This window comes from Mobula hypostoma, chromosome 1 (genome assembly GCF_963921235.1).
Source record: "Mobula hypostoma chromosome 1, sMobHyp1.1, whole genome shotgun sequence".
Classification (NCBI taxonomy): Eukaryota; Metazoa; Chordata; class Chondrichthyes; order Myliobatiformes; family Myliobatidae; genus Mobula; species Mobula hypostoma.
In genome coordinates, this window is record NC_086097.1 from 29591226 (window position 1) to 29615300 (window position 24075).

The 24075-nt window shown below is 47.1% G+C and overlaps 1 protein-coding gene across 1 annotated transcript in view; it reads right to left on the minus strand.

The window, feature by feature from the left end:
- Nucleotides 1-23821, minus strand: part of LOC134345140 (calmin-like) — a 92894-nt gene extending 69073 nt beyond the window's left edge. The window contains exon 1 of the mRNA XM_063045345.1: nt 23372-23821. Coding sequence (XP_062901415.1) covers nt 23372-23453 — 82 coding nt within the window. The 5' untranslated portion in view covers nt 23454-23821. The remainder of the gene's footprint in view (nt 1-23371) is intronic.
- Between the last annotated feature and the right edge of the window lie 254 nt (nt 23822-24075).

A 24075-nucleotide genomic window follows, 5' to 3' on the forward strand; every position in this document is an offset into this window, starting at 1 on the left:
ACTGTGCAGAGAGTGGTGTGGACAGCCCAGCGCATCTGTAGGTGTGAACTTCCCACTATTCAGTACATTTACAAAGACAGGTGCGTAAAAAGGGCCTGAAGGATCATTGGGGACCCGAGTCACCCCAACCACAAACTGTTGTAGCTGCTCCCGTCTGGGAAATGGTATCGCAGCATAAAAGCCAGGACCAACAGGCTCCGGGACAGCTTCTTCCACCAGGCCATCAGACTGATTAATTCATGCTGACACAATTGTATTCTTATGTTATATTGACTATCCCGTTGTACATAATATTTATTATAAATTACTATAAATTGCAGATTTAGACGGAGACGTAATGTAAAGATTTTTACTCCTCATGTATAGGAAGGATGTAAGTAATAAAATCAATTCAATTCAAGACTCAGGAGAATGGGGTTGAGAGGGAAAATTAATCAGCCACGATGGAATGGCAGAGCAGACTCGATGGGCTGAATGGCTATGGTCCGGGATGATGGGTCAAACGTGGGCATCTGGGACTAGCAGAAGATGTGGTGGGTCAGCATAGGCCAGTTGGGCTGAAGGACCTGCTGTTGTGCTGTATTATTGTATGACGCCTCTTACTATGAACCTCTGCCCTCCAGTATTTAATATTTCTGGACCTTAAGACACAGGAGCAGAATTAGGCCATTTGGCCCATTGAGTCTGCTCTGCCATTCCATCATGGCTGATTTATTATCTCTCTCAACCCCATTCTCCTGCCTTCTCCATGTAACCTTTGATGCCCTGATTAATCAAGAACCTAGCAACCTCTGCTTTAAATACATGATGTGACTCATCGCATCAAAGTGCACTGAAGGGCAATGAGACATGACCCTTCAATGCCTTAAGCACATAGCCGAGCTGGGACAGCTGATCCACTGACATGTTGCAAAACAGAGACACAGAGCTCTACAGTGCAGATACTCTGAAGTTTCCACAGCCTCTTGTGAAATAGAAAGGGGCGATGTCAGAGGTAGGTTGTTTTAGAGTGGTGGGTGTGCGGGACACGCTTCCAGGGGTGGTGGCAGAGACACATACACTAGGGACATTTAAGAGGCTTCTGATAGGCACATGGATGATAGGAAAATGGAAGGCTATGTAGGAGGGAAGGGTTGGATTGATCTCAGAGTAGGTTAAAAGGTTGGCACAACATTATGGGCCGAAGGGCCTGTACTGTGTTCTATGTTCTGACAGAGCAGTTGCCGTACCAAGCTGTAATGTATACATGTTGGGAGACCCGTCTCCATTTTTCTTTTTTATGTTCGTAGGGATGACTCTGGGGTCAAAGCAGGGATTTGGGTGTCGGTTTTGGTTTAGGGACAGGGTTGTGGGGGGAACTGGAGATCAGGCCAGCGCGCAAGCCTCCACTCCACATTTGACGCAGAGGTAGGGCATCTGTGGTTGGATATCGGGCCGGCTGACCAGCATGGACGAGGGGCGGTGAACCTCCCCCTCACCGGTCAGCAAGCTGTGGGTGGGTTCTGCAGTCGGAGTTCCATGCAGGAAGGAGGGGTGAGGTCCCGAGATCCCCTGGGTACGCGATTCAGTGAGACCAGAGTTTATCAGTTCGTGCTTGGTGTCCCTCCATCGACGAATCCAGAGTTTGAGGCCTAGTGTTCAGGGATCAGCGGGTCCTGGGGTTGATGCAGAGGATCGAGGCCTGGGGATCGAGTGGAAGTCCGGAATTCGAGGCCCGAAGGCCAGAGCCTCGAGCCTGCAAACCCGCCGGGAAGTTGGTGGCCCAGTGGCTGCAAGTCCAAGTCCACAGGAGGCTGAAATGGCCTGTCCTGGAGTTGGAGGACTGTGTGCGTGTTTGGGGGGTGGGGATATGGGCCTTGTTTTGTTGTTGCTTTGTCAGATGTTGTGTTCTATTCTGTTGTGCCCTGTGTTGTTCTGCCACTGGGCACCGGAATGTGTGGCAACACTTGCAGTTGCCCTCAGTATACCCTTGGGCATGTTGGTTGATGCATTTCACTGTATGTTTCAATGTACATCTGATAAATAAATGCTGAATCTAGAATCTTGACTTTTCTTTCTCCTCTGGAACCTCTCCAAATGCCTGCATATTGTTACTTAGATACGGGGTCTAAAACTGTTCACAATACTCCGAATGTGGTCTGACCCATGTCTTATAACGCCTCAGCATTACATTTTCGTCATTAACCCTGTAATTAACTGGTGTGACACAGCTTGTTTCATGGTGGGTGTCCTGCTCTGCAATACAAGTCCAGTAACCCAGGCGCCTTGGCTGATAATGGCGGGTCACTTGAGGGTAGCGGTGCAATGTTATATTGTGACTGCACAATACATTGGTGAGGCGGCCTCTGGGATATTGTGTTCAGTTTCCTTCACCTTGCTGTAAGAAAGACGCCATTAAGCTGGAAAGAATGCAGAGGAGATCTGACAACGTTGGAGACACGAGAGAGCAATCCTAACCCTAAACAGCACGTGTTTGGAATATGGGAGGAAGCCAAATCCCCAGGAGGAACCCCACACCATCACTTAAGCACCAGACAAAAAGCTGACTTGACCTTGTAACTGCAATTTCCTGCATCACCAGTCCCGATGAAGGGTCTCAGCCCGACTGTTTAATCCCCTCCATAGATGCTGGAGGAACTCAGCAGGTCTGGCAGCATCTTGTGTGTATGTGCTCCTCCAGATTTCCAGCATCTGCAGAATTTCATACTCACCTCCTATCTGTGCCTTCTCTCTCCCTCTCATCAGAATTACTTTTTGCAATACTTACTCATGATTTGCAACAACACTGTGACTCCACAGTCTGTTCCTTCTCCCAACCCCACCTAACCGCATCTGAACTTCAAGCTCTGGTTGGTCTAGTTCTGGTCGAAAGGTGGGGATCTACAAAGGGTTCCAATCCACCCACGTCCAACTCCACTCCACCCTTGGCCACTAAACCACCCCAACCTCTTCCCCCACTCCACCCCATGCACCCCCACCCCTTCAACCAGAATATTCCAGCAGTTCTGGCCATCCCACTGCAGGAGAAGGTGCTGAAGGGGTTCACCAGAACATTGCCTGGAATAGATGGCACGACGGGGTGTGAACATTCAGGGAATAGAGAGATATGATCACGTGCGGGCAGGTTTATTAAAGTTTCGCCTCATGATTGGCAGGGAGGGATATCCAAAATGAGAGTAAAAGTAGTGAGGCAATGTTCATGGGTTCACAGACCATTCGCAAATCTGACTGTGATGGGGAAGAAACTGTTCCTAAAACATCGGGCAACATGCACAAAATGCTGGAGGAACTCAGCAGTCCAGGCAGCATCTATGCCTTCTCTCGGCGACCTGCCGAAGGATCTCGGCCCAAAACGTCGACTGTACTCTTTTCCATAGATGCTGCCCAGCCTGCTGAGTTCCTCCAGCATTTTGTCTATGTTGCTTGGTTTTCCAGCGTCTGCTGATTTTCTCTTGTTTGTGCCTTAAACATCGAGTGTGAGTCTTCAGGTTTGTGCACCTCCTTGCTGAGAAGAGAGCATGTCCTGGGTGGTGGGTGGTGGGTGTCCTCGGTGATGATGCTGCCTTTTTGAGGCATCTCCTTTGGAGGTCCTTTTCAAGAACTCAATGCTGGCCACAGTGTCAAATGCTACAACACATCGACAAGACCTGAAGAGCATTTTATCATATGTGTACGGGTAACTGCCGAATAGTTTGATTTACTGTTAATACTTCAATGCAACAGCCCATGTTATGGCTACCATAACTAATACACAAACCAGCACTTCCCTTCATAACCTGCTTGCACCCTCCAACTCTGTGTTGCCTTCATAACTGCACCTTTCTGCAGAGATACCTATGCCTAGTGTTTTCACCCCTTATGAGGTATTCCCTGGGCTGCAGGGATTCACTAACAGCAAAATGAAACTGACTTCATTCCATTCCACTGAGATGAGGTGAGGTGGAGGAGGAGGCCAGAAGGAATGAGTCACCCTGTTTCTTTTTCTGTCAGTTAATTGGATGAAACGACTCGACATTTGTCACAGACTGAAAGAGATGCTCTGTGAGAAGCGGAAGTTTGAACAGGTTCAGACTTTATTTCCCAGAGCACAGGAGAATGAAGGGAGATTTGACAGAGATATACAAAATTACCAGGGCTATAGAGTCTGATATGGATTCAGAGAATGGAGGGATATGAATTATTTGCGGGCAGAAGAGATTTAATTTAATTTGACATTGTATTCAACAGAGCCATGATAGGCCGAAAGGCCTCTTCCTGCGCTCCATTGTTCTATTATCTACATTCCAGGTTTTGTTAACCGAGGTCATTTAGGGATTTGAGGAAAAGGTGGCGAGATGGAGACATTCCACAGATTATCCATGTTCTCCTTCAAATTGGATAAGATTGAAAGAGCCCCGAGAAATTTAACAAGGATGTTGCCAGGACTTGAGGACCTGAGTTATAGGGAAAGGTTGAATGTGTTTGGGCTTTATTCTCTGAAGGGTAGGAGAAGGAGGGGGGGATTTGATAGAGGGATTCAAAATTATGAGGGGTACAGATAGGGTAAATGCAAGCAGGCCTTTTTCACTGAGGTTGGGTGAGAGTAGAACTGGAGGTCACAGGTTAAGGGTGAAAGGTGAAATATTTAAGGGGGGCCTGAGGGGGAACGTCTTCACTCAGAGGGTGGTGAGAGTGTGGAACGAGCCGCCAGTGGAAACGGTGAACGCAGGTTTGATTTCAACATTTTGGAGAAGTTTGGACGAGTACATGGATGGGAGAGGTATGGCAGGCTACGGACCAGATGTGGGTCGATGGGACTAGGTAAATGAACAAATAAATGGGCTGCGGGGCCTGTTTCTGTGATGTAGAGCTCCATGAATCCAAACCTGATAGAAATGTAAACAGAGCAGACAGTCAGAACCTTTTTCCAGGGGTGGAAATGGAAACGGTAGTGCAGTGATTTGCCGAATACTACTAGTGCCAGCAATGCAGGTTTAATTCTGCCGCTGTCTTGTTAGGAATTTGTACGTGACTGCACGGCTTTCCTCCGGGTGCTCCGGTTTCCGCCACACTCCAAAGGGACACGAATTAGTAGGTTAATTGGTCACATGGTGTAATTGGGCGTTACTGTCTCACTGGGCTGGAAGGGCCTGTTAACGTTCTGTCTCTCTAAATAAATCAACCAACCAAAAGCTGGCAAGTTGAAAGTAAAAAAAAACACTTAGAAACACTTGGCACAACAGTCAGCGTCTGTGGAGAGACAGTTAACATTCCAAGTCAAAGACCACAGAAAAGGTGGTTGTTCGTCACCTCAGTGTTCCTACAATCTGTTCTCATTTAGCACAGACAGCCTGAGGAAGGTTCTAGAACAAATGGTCCCATTAGAGGGGATATTGGATGTAATTCCCAGCAGGACCCAGTGCTCCCGTTTGTGAGCATTACCACTTTTTTGGTTGCTAAGTCAAAGCAAAAAAATCAGATTAGCCGAAAGCTTTTGGAGATGTGAAGAAAATGGGCTGCAACACCATTGCAATCCATCTCTGCTGGAGGTTTGATCTGATTTGCCATTTTATTCTGAGTCATGCTATTAGCTTCGGTATTTATATTTGACTTCTTTTCACGGTGTTACTCAGCATTTGCCGCGTGTGATTGCAATTTTCCAAAATGGAATTGTTGGTGCATCTTAATGAGCAAATATTCACCAGTGAAATGGCGGGTACAAACAACTAGAACACAGAATATTACAGCAGAATACAGGCCCTGCAGCCTATGACGCTCTGCCAACCTTTTAATCTACTCCAAGATCAATTTAACTCTTCCCTCTCACATAGCCCATTTTTCTACCACGCATGTGCCTGAGTATCTTAAATGTCCCTGTTGTATCTGCCTTTACCGCCACCCTGGTAGAGGGTTCCACACACCCACCACACTCAGTGTAAAAACAACTACCTCTGAGCTCTGACATCCCCCTATACCTGCCACCAATCACCTTCAAACTATGGTGCCTCGTATCAGCCATTTCCACCCTGGGAAAGAGTCTCAGGCTGCCCTCCTCATCTATGCCTCTGATCATCTTGTGCCTCTTCTCTCTTTGCTCCAAAGAGAAATGCCCTAGCTCAGTCAAATTATCCTCATATGACATCCCCTCTAGTCCAGGCAGCATCCAGACGAATTTCCTCTGCACCCTCTCTAAAGCATCCACATCCTTCCTAAACTGATCGCAATACTCCAACTGGGATCTAACTGGAGTTTACAGAGTTACAACATTACCTTACAGCTCAAACTCGATCCTTGACTAATGACAGCCAACACAACAGATGCCTTCTTAACAACCCCATCAACCCGCATGGCAACTTTGAGGGCATCTACAGACATGGACCCCAAGATCCCTCTGTTCCTCCACACTGCTAAGAATCCTACCATTCATTAACTCTGTACTCTGCCTTCAAGTTCGAACTTCCAAAGTGTATCACTTAACACTTTTGCCAACTTGAACTCCACCTGAAACTTCTCAGCCCAGCTCTGCATCCAATCAATGTCCCACTGTAACCTCCTCCACTATCCACAACACCATCAACTGTAGTGTCATCTGCTCAAATGATAATTAGCACAAAATAAATACAGAGACCACAGGTGATACATTTGGTTGGATCATTTTGGGGGAGGTGTGGTAGAGACCAGACCTGCTAAACGACAAGAGGCCAAGATATAATGACATTACAGCATTGGCTAGAGTTTCCCTCAATTTGTATATTAAAATCCTGCCAGGGTTTAGTTAACAGATCTAGTTATTCAATCAGTTTCAAAATGTCAGCCCTGCTTTGGGTTGGCCATTGAAATACTCCAGAACATTCTCTCTTCGCAGCAACACACACAAAATTCAGGAACTCAGCAGGCCAGGCAGCATCTACAGAAAAGAGTACAGTCGACGCTTCGGGCCAAGACCCTTTGGCAGGACTGGGAAAAAAGATGAGAAGTTAGAGCAAGAAGGTGAGGAAGGAAAGAGTACAAGGTGGTGGGTGACAGGTGAAACCAGGAGAGGGGGAGGGGTGAAGTAGAGAGCTGGGAAGCTCTTCTCCTCTCTTCCTTCTTGCAAATGTCACTCCACATTTTAAAAAGGGTGGGAGGCAGACAAAAGGAAATTATAGGCCAGTTAGCCAGACTTCAGTGGCTGGGAAAATGTTGGAGTCCATTATTAAGGATGAGAAGTACTTGGAGGGACATGATGCAATAGGCAAAAGTCAGCATGGCTTCCTAAAGGGGAAATCTTGCCCGACAATTCTGTTGTAATTCTTTGAGGAAATAACAAACAGGACAGACAAAGGGGAGTCAGTGGATTTACAGAAGGCCTTTGACAAGTTGCCACAGGTGAGGCTGCTTATCAACATAAGAGCCCATGGTATTATAGGAAAGGTACGAGCATGGATTGAAGATTGGCTGACTGGCAGGAGGGAATAAAGGTGTCCTTTTCTGGTTGGCTACAAGTAACTAGTGGGGTCGATGATGTGACTGCTTCTTTTTAGGTTATACGCCAATGATTTGGTTAATGCAATTGATGGCTTTGTGGCCAAGTTTGCGGACAATACAAAAGGTAGATGGAGGGCAGGTAATGTTGATGAAACAGGGAGGTGATGGGAGGACATAGATTGGGAGAATGGACAAGGAAGTACCAGATGGTACTTCACTAGCATAGTGAAGTGTATGGTCATGCACTTTGGTAGAAGTAATAAAGATGTAGACTATTTTCTAAACGGGGAGAACATTTAACAATCAGAGGTGCAAATCAACTTGAGAGTCCTCGTGCAGGATTCCCCAAAGATTAACTTGCCGGTGAGTTAGAGGTAAGGAAGTCCAATGCAATTTCAACATTCATTTTGAGAGGAGTGGAATATAAGAGGAAGGATGTAATGATGAGGCTTTATAAGGGATTGGTCGGACAGCACATAAAGTATTTGAGCAGTTTTGGGCCCCTTATCTAAGAAAAAGTATGCTGGCATTGGAGAGGGTTGTTCACAAGAATGATTCCAGGAATTAAATGGTTAACATATGAGGTGTGTTTGATGGCTCTGGGCCTATATTCACTGGAGTTTAAAAAAATGAGAGTGGATCTCATTGAAACTGTCAGGACACTGGAGCAGGGATCCAATCGCAGACCCAGTACTGTGCACAGTAATATTAATTGAGTAACAAATCCCGAGGTGCAAACAAAGTCACTGTCAAAGTTCAGGCAGAGATCAAAACATCCAGGGAAATCCCAAAACCAGAATCCGGGAAACAGGCAAGGTCAATATTCAGACAGACAGAGTACAGATACAAATACTGGAAAGACTCAGGAAAATTCACTGGCACAATCTAGCAACAAACAGGTGGAAACACAGGAGTGAAATACACTGAGCAATAAACAGAGAGGCAGATGACAGGCAGAGCACAGTGAGACAGAGGTGGCAGCAATTCAGGTAATAATGAGGAACAGATGAGAGACGGAGTACTCAGTAATACAGGGGCCGGAGTAGAGCAGGAGCGGGGACAGGAGCACATGGCAATACAAAACCACAGACTGACACCCAGGGGAAAAACACACAAAAAGACAGAGTTCAACCGGAGGTACTGACAGAAACCTATTGAATATTGAAAAGCCTAGACAGAGTGGATATGGAGAGGATGTTTCCTATAGTAAGGGAGTCTAGGACCAGAGGGCACAGCCTCAGAATAGAAGGACGTCCCTTTAGAACCGAGATGAGGAGGAATTTCCTTAGCCAGTGGATGGTGAATCTGTGGAATTCATTGCCACAGATGGCTGTGGAGGCCAAGTCACTGGAGCATTGGAGGCTGAGGATAAAGCTGACAGAAGGTGATAAATTTATGAGAGGCCCAGACAGTCAGAATCTTTTCCCCAGGGTCTGTAGAGTCCTAGGGTCACAGACTACTACAGCATAGAAATAGGCCTTTTGATTCATCTAGTCCATGCCAACCTACTATTCTGCCTAGTCCCATCAACCTGCATCGGACCGTACACCTCCATTCCCCTCCCATCCATGTACCTACTCAAACATCTCTTAAATGTTGCAATCAAATCTGCATTCACCACTTCCTCCTGCAGCTCAGTCCACACTCTCACCACCCTCAGTGAAGGAGTTCTCCCTCATGTTCCCATTAAATATTAAACCTTTCACCTTACACCCATGACCTCTAGCCAAACCCAACCGCAGTGGCAGAAAAAACCTGCTTGCATTCACCCTATCTATACCCCTCATAATTTTGTATCATCTCTATCAAATCTCCCCTCATTCTTCTACGCTTCAGGGAATAACCTATTCAATCCTTTCCCGTAACTCAGGTCCTCAAGCCTTGTACTGTTACATTCTATGTTTCATGCCCTGCGTTCTAATTCTAATTCCAAGCTTTGGAAGATGCTGAGAAAGGGGTGGTTTTGAGATGCAAAACCTGCTGTAATCAGCAGTTAGGACTAGCCACTGTCTCACTGCTGTGAAATCCTGATACAGGAGTGAGTGAGATAAGATGGTGGAGTGGTGTCGCAATAACAACCTTGCACTCAATGTCAGTAAGCCCAAGAATCTGATCGTGGTCTTCAGGAAGGAGAAGTCAAGGGAACACATACCAGTCCTCATCGAGGGAACAACAGTGGAAATAGTATCAACATCCCTGCAGATCTATCCTTGGTCCAACATATTAATGCACTTACAAATAAGGCACGTCAGTGACTATGTTTCATTCTGAGTTTGAGGAGACTCCAGCAAATTTCTATAGCTGTACCCTGGAGAGCATTCTGACTGGTTCCATCACTGTCTGGTATGGAGGGGCCACTATTCAGAAATGCCGCAGTGGATTGTAGAATCAGCCATTCCCATCGGGGGACTAGCCCACCCCCCCACCCCACAAAGGCAGCATCCACCATTAAGGACGCCCACCACTCAGGGCACGCCCTCTTCTGATTGCTACCATCAGGGAAGAGGATCAGGACCCTGAAGCTACATACTCAACGTTTTAGGAACAGCTTCTTCACCTGCACCATCAGGTATGCGAACAGACAATGAACCAATCCATCTACACTACCTCATTACCTTTGCTCTCTATCTGCACTATTAATTTGATTTTACGTAAATATTTCTTATGGTAATTAGTTTGTTTTTTGTGTATTGCACTGCACTGCCACTGCAAAGCAACACATCTCACAGCATGTATCAGTGATATTAAACCAGACTCTCATTTCCTCTGCTCGCATTTCAGTCCAGTCTGACTGTCTCCCTGTCACTCTGAGTGCTTGCTACACGGTTTACAAAGCTCTCCCCCCACCTCCCCCCCTCAACTCGTCTCACCTGCAGGTGAGGCACCCAGATTCAAATTTAGAACGAGAGTGGAGCTTTAGTCAAAACAAGCTAATTAGCTTTCCAAAACAGATGGAAAAAACATGTCGAAGAGCTGCACGGAGGATGAACCTCCCATTGTTTATGTGCTTATTACGTAGAACAGTGCAGCTCAGTACAGGCCCTTCGGCCCACAATGTTCTGCCGATCCTTTAACCTACTCAAGGTCAACCTAACCCTTCCCTCCCACACAGCCCTCCATTTTCCCATCATCCATGTGCCTATCTGAGAGTCCCTAGATGTCTCTAATGTATCTGCAGGGCATTGCGTACACCCACCACTCTGTGTAAAAAAAAACCTACCTCTGCCATCCCCATTAAACACTCGCCCGATCAATTTAAAATTAGCCAGTCCAGATGAATGGTCTCGGCCTGAAATGTCAACTGTTTATTCCTATCCATAGATGCTGCCTGACCTGCTGAATTCCTCCAGCATTTTGTGTGTGTTGCTCTAGATTTCCAGTGTCTGCAGAATCTCTTGTGTATATGACCTTAAAATTGTGCCCCCCCCCCCCCATAATAGCCATTTCCACCCTGGGAAGGAATCTCAGGCTGTCTACTCTATCAACAGCTCGTACACCTCTATTGTCACCTCTCATCCTTCTCCACTTCAAAGGGAGAAGTCCTAGCTCACACGGTCTCTAATCCAGGCGGCATTCTGGTAGATCTCTTTCACGCCCTCATTTTACGATAGAGGAGGAGGACATTTGATCCATCATGTCCATGCCAGCACCAGGAAGAGCAATCCCACCTACTTAGAGATGCAGCACGATTGTCGGGCCTCCCGGCACTCCCTAGTTTGGGTGAGATGAGTCACTGTCACAGGAAAGGAGAATCCATCATCAGGGATCTCCAGCACCCGGGCCATGCCTGGTTACACCCATGTAACCGACTAATCTGCTAACCCGTACGGCTTTGGAATGGGAGAGGAAACCGGAGCACCCGGCAGAAACCCATGGGGCCAAGGGAAGAATGCACACTTTACAGACAGCAGCATTAAGTCTGGGTCACTGGCGCATTGCGCTCACCATTACGTTACTGTGTCACTCTCACTGCGTATCCACCAACTTAGAGTCATGGAGTACTACAGCACAAGCACCAGGCCTTTTGACCCATCTAGTCCCTGCTAGGCTGATCTTGTCTACCTGCACCTGGACCATACCTCTCCATGTACCTCTCCGAACTTTTCTTAAGTGGTACGACTGAATCCCTTATCCGCCGCTTTTGCTGGCAGCTCGCTGCACGCCGCCACCCGTTTGAATGAAGAAGTTTTCCCTCAGATTCCCCTTAAATATTTCTCCTTTCACCCTTAACCCATGGCCTCCCCAGTTCTAGTCAAAGTTCTAGGTAAATCTATTATCAAAGTCGCCACACACAACCGAGATTCATTTTCTTGTGGGCATACTCAATAAATCCACAACCGAATGATAATCGTAATAAAATCAATGAAAGGACGCAGCAACTTGGACGTTCAGCCCGAGTTCAAAAGACAAGAAACTGTGTGAGCACAAAGAGAAACCACACCACCACACTCGGAACCATCATTGCCCTAAAACCATCGGGTTCCTTAACCAACGTGGTTGGTTCACTCACCTCAACACTCACCGATTCCACAACTTACAGACTCACTTCCAGTGACTTTACAACTCATATTCTCAGTATAATTTCTATTTTTTTAAATTTTCAAAACGTGCCTTCTTTTTGCACATTGGTTGTTTGTCAGCCTTTAGAGTTGTTCATAAATTCCATTGTTTTCCTTTGCTTTTCCTGTAACTGGCTGCAAGAAAATGAATCTCAAGGTTCTATATGGTGACAAATATGTACTTTGATAACAAATTTACTTTGACCCTGAATGTGGGAGGAAGTAATATAGGATTAGTGTAAATGGGCGGCAGTCAGATAGCATGAACTTGATGGGCTGAAGGGTCTGTTTCCATGCTTTATCTCTCTATATCTCTTCAACATCAGCATTCCTTCCTCTTTGCCACATCTCTCAAGACAATTGTACCTCACACTCTCCCCATTACCATCTGCTCCTCTGACAGATTTCATTGAATCAGTTACAGTATGTTAGCCCAGCGCAGTTCATTGCGTTCACACCACTGATCGTAGGCAGTACTATTGACCACATGAACCCTTGCTTGCAAGAACAGCTTCAAAATCACATGAACTCTTTAATAAGATTTCAGCATAAGTACGGTAACATACTGCTGGCTATGTTTTTCTGTAGACAAGTCTTTGATTAGACTCTGGCCTGTAATTCACTGCTGGGTAGCTGTTGTTCTACGTACAAAGCTCGTCATTAGGGCCTGTAACTCACTCCCTGGTCTGGGTGATCACAGCAGTGCAAACTTTCACAACTCCGCTAACTTGCTAACAGGAAAGAAGCAAGGAAAGTTACCTGTGGCGGGGGGGAGGGGGCAAGAGGGGGAGAAGGGGGAGAGGGGGGAGGGGGGAGAGGGGGGAGAGGGGGAGAGGGGGGAGAGGGGGGAGAGGGGGGAGAGGGGGGAGAGGGGGGAGAGGGGGGAGAGGGGGAGAGGGGGGAGAGGGGGAGAGGGGGGAGAGGGGGGAGAGGGGGGAGAGGGGGGAGAGGGGGATCCCCTCTCACCATACCCCCTCTGTAATTTCTATTGCTTTTCAAAATTCAAAGTTCAAAGTAAATTTATTATCACAGTCCATATGTCACCACATACAACCCTGATTTCTTGCGGGCATTCACAGAAAACACAAAGAAATACAAAAAAAAGGAAAACTGCACCCAAGGATGAACAAACAACCAGAGTGTAAAGATAACAGATACATAAAAGAAAATGCAATTAAATAAACAAATAAATAATACTGAGAACATGCGTTGTCAAGTCCTTGAAAGTGAATCCATAGGTTGTGAACTCTCACCCATTCCCCATGCACAGACGCGATCAACCTGCTGAGCTCCCCCAGCAGCTTGTTCGTTGCTCCAGGTTCCAGTACCTGCCGTCTCCTGCGCCTCCATTACTGAGACCATGGTTATTTCACTTCCACCTTGCCTCTGCGGAGGTCGAGTTTGTGGGAGCGGGTTACTCGTGGGTTAGTTATTTCCCATAACCTCACACCGCTTCGCTTATCAAGAAACTCGGGACCGAACCCATTCAAACATTTTCAGTGGCCTTTGTGGAAAAGAGCCGCAAATGTTTGCCAGCTTCTGAGAGAAATCAAATCATCACCTCTCTCTCTTAAATGAGCAACTCTTTACTTTTTAAGGTGACCCCTAGGTCCTCCTACACGAGGAATCATCCTTTCCACAAGCACCCTGTTGAGATCCTTCAAGATTTACTGCGTGCATCCCATTACAGGAAGGATGAGGAGGCTTTGGAGCGAGTGCAAAAGAGGTTCACCAGGATGCTGCCTGGATTAGAGAGCACGAGCTGTGAGGATGGACAAACTTGGGTTCTTTTCTCTGGAACATTGGAAGCTGAGGGGAGACCTGACAGAAGTCTATAAAATTATGAGGGGCATAGTTAGGGTAGATAGTCAAGGCCTTTCTCCCAGGGTCGAAACGTGTAATACTAGAGGTCAAGCATTTAAGGTGAGTGGGGTTAAGTTTAAAGGTTATCGACGAGGCTCGACGCTATGTTAGCATTGGAATGTGTGGCAACACTTGCGGGCTGCACTTGGGTGTGTTGATTATTAACACAAATGACACATCTCACTGGATGTTTCAATGTCCATGAGCTGAATGTGTGGGGTGAGTATTTTATACAGGTACCTGGGATGAGCTGTCAGGGGTAGCGATGGAGGCAAATATGACAGAGGTGTTTAAGTGACTCTTAGAAAGGCACATGAACGTGCAGACAGCAGACCCAACCTGGGCTCCACACACGCCTCGGTTAATGGTAGGGGTCCATGGTTGGGAACCCCTGGGGCAGAAGGACATGGATAAAATTACACAATTAATTAGTTCAGCACAAGATTGTGGCCAGGGACTGTACTGTTCTATGTTTTGGATAGAGTAAACAACATGAATCTTTTCCCCAGTGCAGAAATGTCAAAAACTAGATGACATGCATTTAATGTGACAGGGTGAATTTTTAAAGGAGATGTGCTTTAAGCAGACAATAGTATGAGCTGCAGGGGAGGTGGTGAAAGCAGATAGGATAGTGGTATTCAACAGGCTGTTAGACACACGTTGTTCCTTAAGGTTGTTATAGCCGAGGGTGGTAATGGGGATAATCTCCCACTACATATTAAATGCTTCCAATGGCGTGCACCTCAAATGGCCTCTGACAGCCAAGTCCAGCTCCTGGCCTTCATGTGTGGCTTAGCTACTAAGCCCAGTGAAACATTTCTACTGACAGAAGAGGAGGCAAAGGTGTTACTGGCACCTTAAAACCAGTTGCTTCGGGCAGCTGGGACTCATCAGCCGGCTGTCAGCTCATCTAGGAGAAGGAAAACTCTGACCTCAAACCTCAGCTGTCCAGCAGCTATACCCAGTCGCTGGGAAGGCTTCGGGAGTAAACCCGAGGGAAAAATCCAGAGCTGGAGTCCCTAAGGCAGTCCTATATTGAGTTCAACGCTGACTGGCAACTCCTGCGACACTGCTGGTACTAAACTGTATCGCTCTCTGCCGTTCCTTGAGTTTGTCAGAGGCGTGGGGGGTGGGGGGCTTGATACATGGGCAACAGCTCGCTCTCCATATCGTACTGCCCAGGCTTGCTGCAACATGCATGGTTGACCCTAACCGATGGACTCTTGACCAGACACACAGACATTGACTAGACACACAATGTATATTGACTAGACACACAGACATACATTGAATCACGTGCAGGCAGAAGGGATTTAGTTAAATTTGGCACTGGGTTCAGCACAGACATGGTAGGCCGATCCTGTGCTGTTCGATGTCCAGATATTTTTTTAAACTTTGTTTATCTCCCCTCTCACTTTGCTAAGCTCTGCCGTACCATTCAAAAGAATCTCTGCCAACTATTAACAGCCAATCTTAAATAAGGAGACCAACACTGTACCTGGTGCTCCATAATGTGGCATCACCAATATGCCATGTAGCCAAAACGCAATCTTGCTGATTTTTAAAAAATTTTACTTCCTTTTAATTGTGCCAATGTGCCCTTGAAAAACTCACTCAACTCCTCATTTTGTTCATCGCTGTAAACTCTGACAGGGCACTGCAGACAACTGAGCAAGTTAACCCTATCCTGCCCTTCACAAAAGATTCGCAGATGCCAGAAATCTCAAAGCAACACACACAAAATGCCACTTGCAAACGTCTTACATTAATTAGATCACCAGAAACTTAGAGCAAGGGGGTCACAGATTAAAGGTGAAAGGTGGAATATTTAAGAGGAATGTGAGGGGGGAACTTCTTCACTCAGAGTGGTGAGAGTGTGGAGCAAGCTGTCAGTGGAAGTGCCGGGTGCGAGATCGATTTCAACATTTAGGAGGCTGGATGGGAGGGTTATGGAGGGCTATGGTCCAGATGCAGGTCAATGGGACTAGACAGAATAGCAGTACGGTACAGACTAGATGGGCCGAAGGGCCTGTTTCTCTACTGTAGTGCTTTATGACTCTGTAACTCAACAGGCCAGGCAGCATCTATGGAGGGAAAGAAACAGTTGACACTCCAGGCCCAGACGCTTCCTCACAAATGCTGCATGACCCGAGTTATTCTGGCATTTTGTGTGTGTTACTCATTAATAATAAATCTGATCCTAATTCTCTGCCCTGATCCTGTTTTTTCAGCCATTGCTTCATTCTGCATTCTTTCACCACCCTCTCCCGCTCACAGAGGCACCAATAATCCACAATGAGGGGCAGCTTCTAGTTCCTAGGTGTCAGCGTCCCTGAAGATCCAGCCTGAGCCGAACGTCCTGATGCAATCACAAAGGCGGCGCACCAGCAGCTCGACTTCATCAGGAGTTTGAGGAGATGTGGCATGTCACCACAGACTTGAGCAAGTTTCTATAGATGTATCATGGAGTGCATCACTGGTTGCATCACCGTCTGGTACGGTGGGGCCACTGCACAGGATCAGAAAAAGCTGCAGAGGGCAGAGGGTTGTGAACTCAACCAGCTGCATCACGAGAACTAACCTCCCCACCCTCGAAGGCACCTTCAAAAGGCAGTGCGTCAAGAAGGTGGCATCCATCGTTAAGGACTCTCACCACTTGGGGCATGCCCTCTTCTCATTACTACCATCAGGGAGGAGGAGATACAGGAGCCTCAAGCCCCACACTCAACGATTCAGTAATGACTTCTTCCTCTCAAAGGAGTGTTTGGAAATCTGATCCTCTTCCTGTGGTCATGATAAAGTGGATGACCGCAGAGCTTTTACCCCAGGGTAAAGCTAGCGGGCACAGGTTTAAGGTAAGGGGAGGCTGGGAAGTAAAGGGGACCTGAGGGACAAATTTTTCATGATGGGTACATGGAACAAGCTGCCAGAGGCACATGGAAGAGTACAGAATAGGGACAGGCCTTTCGGCCCACAGTGTCTGTGCTGAGCAAAACGTCAAATTACACCAAACCTCTTCTGCTTGCACACAAATCATGTCCCTCCATTCCTGCATATTCATATATCTATTTAAAAGCTTATTAAACGCCTCTATCTACTTCCCCCACCACTCTCGGCAGCTCATTCCAGGCACCCATCACTCTGAGTGGTAAAACAAACATGCCCTACGCATCTCTCTTAAACATCTGTCCTCTTTCATACCGAAATGTATGATTTGCAGTTTTTAACATTTCTGCTCTACAGTTATACCGTGGAGAGCATTCTGACTGGTTGCATCACCGGCTGGTATGGAGGGGCCACCGCACAGGATCGGATAAAGCTGCAGAGGATTACAAACTCTACAATCCCTACCAACGAGGACATCTTCAAAAAGGAATACCTCAGGAGAACAGCAGCAAAACAAAAGTCCCTCACCACCCGGGACATGCCCTCTTCTCAGTACTACCGCCAGAGAGGAGCTCCAAGTCCCTCACCACCCGGGACATGCCCTCTTCTCATTACTACCGCCAGAGAGGAGCTCCAAGTCCCTCACCACCCGGGACATGCCCTCTTCTCATTACTACCACCAGAGAGGAGCTCCAAGAGCCTGACATACACTCAAAGTTCAAAGTAAATTTATTATCAAGATAAATAATAATAATAAATAAATAAGCAATAAATATTGAGAACATGAGATGAAGAGTCCTTGAAAGTGAATCCACAGGCCGGGGTAACATTTCAATAATGTTCCCAAGAGAAATTCTATCTGCCATTTTTCAGACTAATATTCCAGCTGATCCAGATCCCTCTGCAAGCCATGATAGCCTTCCTCACTCTTCACTACACCCACACTCCTTGTGTCATCTGCAAATTTGCTGATCCAGTTAACCACATTATCATTCAGATCATTGATACAGATGACAAACAACAACAGACCAGCATCGATCCCTGTGGCACACCACTAACCACAGGTCTCCAGTCAGAGAGGCAACCATTACTATCACTCTCGGCTTCTCCCACAAAGCCAATGTCTAAATCAATTTGCTACCTCATCTTCAATGCCAAGTGACTGAACCTTCTTGACCAACCTCCCACACAGGTCCTCATCAAATACCTTGCTAAAGTCCATGTAGACAACATCCACTGCCTCGTCTTCATCCATTTTCCTGGTAACTTCCTCAAAAAACTCTACAAGATTGGTTGAACATGACCTACCACACATGAAGCCATGCTAACAACCCTTAATCAGTGCATGTCTATCCAAATACTTATATATCCACTCCTTTAGAATACCTTTCAATAACTTTCCTACAACTGACATCAGACTCCCCAGCCTATAATTTCCTGGTTAATGTTTAGAATCTTTCTTAAAAGGCAGAACATCATTGGTTATCCTCCAATCCCCTGGTACTTCTCCTGTCACTAAGGATGTTTTAAATATGTCAGCTGGGGCCTTGCCAATCTCTGCACTTGCCTCCTGTATGGTCCAAGGTAACACCTTGTCAGGCCCTGGGGATTTATTCTCCCCTGATTTGCCTCTGGACAGCAAACAACTCCTCCTCTGTAACCTGTATAGGGTCTCTGAAGTTGGTGCCACTTTGCCTCACTTCTATAGACTCTGTGTCCATCTCCTGAGTAAATACAGAAGCAAAAAACTTATTTACTATCTTCCCCACCTGTTTTGGCTCCATACATGGATTACCATTCTGGTCTTTCAAAGGACCATTTTATCCCTTGCAATCCTTTTACTCTAAACATATCTGTATAACCCTTAGGATCTCTCCACCTTGTCTGTTAGGGCAACTTCATGCCTTCTTTTAGCCCTCCCGATTTCTTGCATTTCTTATACTCCATAAGCACTTTATTTATTCCTACCTGCCTATACCTGCAACACACCACCTTTTTTCCTCTGATTCTGGCCTCAATATCATTTGAAAACTTCTACACTTGTTATCTTTACCTTTTATTCTGACAGGCACACACTAGCTTTGTACTCTCAAAATTTCACTTTTGAAGGCCTCCCACTTACCAAGAACGCCTTTGCCAGAAAACAGCCTGTCCCAGTCTACAGTGGCCAGATCATTTCTGATACCATCAAAATTGCCCTTTCTCCAATTTAGAATCTCATCCCGCAGACCAGACCTATCATTTTGCATATTTACTTTGAAACTAATGGCATTGTGATCACAATGCAAAATGTTCCCCTAAACAAACTTCTGTCACCTGGCCGGCCTCATTCCCTAATAGCAGGTCCAGTATCGCAAGCTCTCTTGTTGGGACTTTCACGTACTGACGAAGGAAACTATCCTGAACACATCTGACAAACTCTATCCTAGTCCTTTTACAGTGTGGGAATCCTGGTCAATATGTGGAAAGTTAAAATCACCTTCTTTAACAACCTTGTGTTGCAGCAGTCTGAAATCTCTGTACAAATTTGTTCCTCTAAATCCTTCGGACTGTTGGGTGGTCCGTAATATAACCCCATTAACGTGGTCATACCTTTCTTATTTCCCAGCTCCACCCATAACACCTCACTAAACGACTTCTCCAGTCTGTCCTGAAGGGGCACTCCACGACATTTTCCCTGATTAGTAATGTCACCCCTTCTCCTTTAATCCCTCCCCCTCTGTCCCCTTTGGTTCAACAGCCTGATGGTTGAGGGGAAATAACTGTTCCTGAACCTGGTGGTGAGAGGTCTGCGGCTCCTGTACTTTCTTCCTGATGGCGGTAACAAGAAGAGAGCGTGACCTGGGAGGTGGGGCTTCCTGATGATAGGGGCTGCTTGCCTGGGATGTTCATGCTCTAATGCTTTAGGAACTTCACTATTTTGATCACTTTTTCCACCAAGTAATTTTAGTTTTTTATGCATTATACTGTACTGTTGCGCAAAACAATACACCTCACAATATACTAAACTGGAATCGGATTCTATTGCAGTGTTTTTAAGCTGGATACATAACGGAATGAGCAAGACAAGGATGGAACCACTGGCATTCTGAAATAGAACAAATGAAACTCAAGGGGAAATTTGATAGAGTAATACAAAGTTATGAGGGATATCCACAGGGTTAATGCAATCAGGCTTTTCTCACTGAAGTTAGATGACAGAACTAGATGCCACAGGTTAAGGGTGGAAGATGAAATGTTTAAGGGGAACTCAAGGGGGAAGTTCTTCACTCAGAGGGTGCTGCAAGTGTGGGAACAGGCTGCCAACAGATATATATATGTGGAGCGGAGAGTGAGTTCATAACTCTGGCAGTAGCAAAGGATGTTGAGAATGGTGAGGGTGGAGCACTGGAGGAGTGTGAGACAGGTGACAGAGGAGTGCCAGGGGTGGGGTAGTGTCACAGATGCAGACACACCCAGCCCTGAGACACCAAGCACAGTCATTTGATTCCAAACAATTGGTTTATTGACCATTACAAAATGTCTCTCTGGTGCTTCCTGCTCCCTCTCCTTTCCCCAAACACGATTCCCCTCTCCCTGCTCCCTTCCCACTCTCAGTCCACAATAGAGACCCATATCAGAATCAGGTTTATCATCACTTACATATGTCAAGAAAAATGTCAATTTTTTTGGGGCAGCAGTACAGTGCAATAGATATAATTCCCTCAGTACTGTGCAAAGCTCTTAGGTGTGTGTGTGTATATATGTGTGTGTATATGTATGTGTGTGTGTGTGTATATATATATATATATATATATACACACACACACACACACATACATACATACACCCAAGAGCTTCGCACAGTACTGTACATGGATGGGAAGGGTATGGAAGGATACGGTCCAGGAGCAGGTCAATGGAACTAGGCAGAATATCAGCATCTAGATGGGCCAAAGGGCCTGTTTCTGTACTGTAGTACTATACCACTCTAAGGAGAAACTCAGCAAGGCAAGCGGCAGCTGTGATGGGAGAAACATTTCAGGTTGAAGAGGAACGGTCAGAGGAGTACATCATAACCACTGGGAAAGGGAGAGAGATTTGACAGGAGAGGTACACAAGCGGTCGGGAAACAAGAGAGATGGTGGGACACCTGAGTCTTTCATTCCCATAGTTAGGGATGGAGCATCACAATCTGCTACGGCAATTCAAATGCGCAGGAAGACAAGAGGCTGCAGAGAGTAGCGGGCTCTATCCGATACATCACAGACCATCCCTCTCCACCACCAGGAGTGCCTGCAGGGGGCACTGCCAGCTTCAAAAATACCCATTATCAAAATTCCCATCACCCAGGCCATGCCAGCTTCAAAAATACCCATTATCAAAATTCCCATCACCCAGGCCATGCCAGCTTCAAAAATACCCATTATCAAAATTCCCATCACCCAGGCCATGCCAGCTTCAAAAATACCCATTATCAAAATTCCCATCACCCAGGCCATGCCAGCTTCAAAAATACCCATTATCAAAATTCCCATCACCCAGGCCATGCCAGCTTCAAAAATACCCATTATCAAAATTCCCATCACCCAGGCCATGCCAGCTTCAAAAATACCCATTATCAAAATTCCCATCACCCAGGCCATGCCAGCTTCAAAAATACCCATTATCAAAATTCCCATCACCCAGGCCATGCCAGCTTCAAAAATACCCATGATCAAAATTCCCATCACCCAGGCCATGCCAGCTTCAAAAATACCCATTATCAAAATTCCCATCACCCAGGCCATGCCAGCTTCAAAAATACCCATTATCAAAATTCCCATCACCCAGGCCATGCCAGCTTCAAAAATACCCATGATCAAAATTCCCATCACCCAGGCCATGCCAGCTTCTCACTGCTACCATTGGGCAGGAGGTACAGAAGCCTGAAGGCCCACACCACCAGGTTCAAAAACAGCTACTCCCTTCAACCAGTCAGCTCTTGCAGCAACTGGCAAAATCCTAATCACTGTAGTTTAGCAACACTTATGAACACTGATCAGTTTGCATTAACATCCACCTTTTTAGTTCTAAATCTTTTCAACCGGATATATGTTTTTTCTTGTGAATGCTGCTTATCTGATCATCTGTGCCGGTGATGCTGCTGTGAATAAGTTTTTCATTGCACCAGTACACACGTGCACTTGTGCACAAGATAATAACCTCCATGTGATTTGACATGACACAACTTAGCCCGTGTCAGTTTCTCTCTCTCATGGACACAAAAGCACACGCGTACAGTCTTTGACAGGAGTGAGGGAGAACGAGTGGACAGAGTGACGGCAGTAGTCAATGAGGAAAGAGTAGCAGATCCTGAGTTGTATGGAGAGGCCGGAGTGAAACACAATGAGACATGTTAAATAACAGACCACGGGCCAGGGAAGAGACCAGTTTTACACAATTAACACCACAGTGAGCAGGCGAGAGTAAGAGGGGCAACAGGTTGTCAGAGTCTGGGTCAGCGTCATTCACCCCTTCACTGCAACCCTCACACCATTCTCCCCACACCCCTCCCTCACAGCACCCCCAATTCTGCTCTGCTCACTCCCCCACTCTTTCCCACCCCCCATGCTCTCCTTCCCCTTCCCTCCCTCCTGTCATGCACTCTCCACTCCCCTCACTCTCTCACCTATACCTCTCTCCCAACCTCTTCACTCTCCTCCCTCACACCTTCTCTCTTAGCCCCCATCAGTGACACACTCTTATCCCCTCACCCTCTCTCATTACCCATCTCTCTTGAACCAATTCTCTTCCCCTCACCCCACCTTTCAACCTCTCTCCCAACCCCCCCTTTTACCCTCTCTCTCACCACCCTTCTCTCAAACCCACTTTCTCCCATCTCCCCCTTCTCTCTCAAAACCCTTCACCTCTTATCCCCTCTCTCTCATCGCCGTCTTTCCCTCCCCATATTCTTCCTCAATCCCTGCTTCTTCGCAACACCCTCTCTCCTCCACTCCCTCACATCTCACTCCCTAACCCCACTCTATCACCTTTTCTCTCACCCCACTCTCTCATCCCTTCTTTCACACACTCCTTCTATCCCTCACACACCCCTCTCTCCCAACCCATCTCTCTCTCACACACACCCCTCTCTCTAACCCCCTTTTCTCCCTCACCCCTCTCTCTCACCACCCTCTTCCCTCCCGGTATTCTTCCTCAATCCCTGCTTCTTCACACCGTCTCCCCCACTCCCTCACATCTCACACCCCTAACCCCCAGTTTCTCATCACCTTTTCTCTGACCTCACTCTCTCATCCCTTCTTTCACTCACTCCTTCTATCCTTCACACACCCCTCTCCCACCCCCTCCCTCCCACTCTCACACACCCCTCTCTCTAACCTCCTTTTCTCTCTTTCACTCACCCCCTCTCCCTCTCTATCAACCCCTACTCCTTCTTTCTCACCCCCTCTCTCCCTCCCCAGACGGGCTGCCTCCCCGCCCCTCACGGGCTCTGAGAGTCCGGACCCGGACCCACCCCCACCCCCAGCCGCAGCCGCACACTCCCCTCACACCCCGGAGATGCCGCTGCCCGGCCTGGGAAACGTCCCAACTCGGGACTCTAGGCGCTGGAGGAGCTAAACTTCAGGCGGACTCACCCTGCAGGTTCTGTACCCTCAGGTCGCTGATTTGTCCGATGAGTTCCTCCCGCTGAAACCAGTCCCAGTCGGTCGCTGCCATCCCGTGTGCCCAGACTCCGGCTCTCCGCGCCGGATCACGGCGTCCCTTCAGCCCGAGCAACAAGCTCGGCGACCGGCGAGCGGCGAGAAGGGGGAGGGACGGAGCCTCGCTCACTGGCACGGCGTACGGGGCGGAACCGCCGCCTCCTCCCGACGTCTCTGCACTACCTGAGCTCAGAGAGGCAGGAACTTCCTCAGAGTCCAGGCACACCCTCTAGTAGGCTCCCGGTCCAAAGAAACACCTTTAAAGAGACATATCCTCACACAGACTACAGGCACACCTCCAAACCGGCACAAACTCATAGACGCACCCACTGACCGTACAGTCACACTCTCAAACTGACACCCAGTGTACAGTCACACTCTCAAACAAGCACTCAATATGCAGTCACACCCTCAGACTGACCCAGTATACAATTACACTCTCAGACAAGCACTCAATATACAGTCACACCCTCAAACTGACCCAGGGTACAGTCACACCCACAAACAGGCACTTAATATACAGTCACACCCTCAAACTGACCCAGGGTACAGTCACACCCACAAACAGGCACTCAATATACAGTCACATTCTCGAACAGACGCTCAATATTTATTTACTTTGATGAGATTTATATACT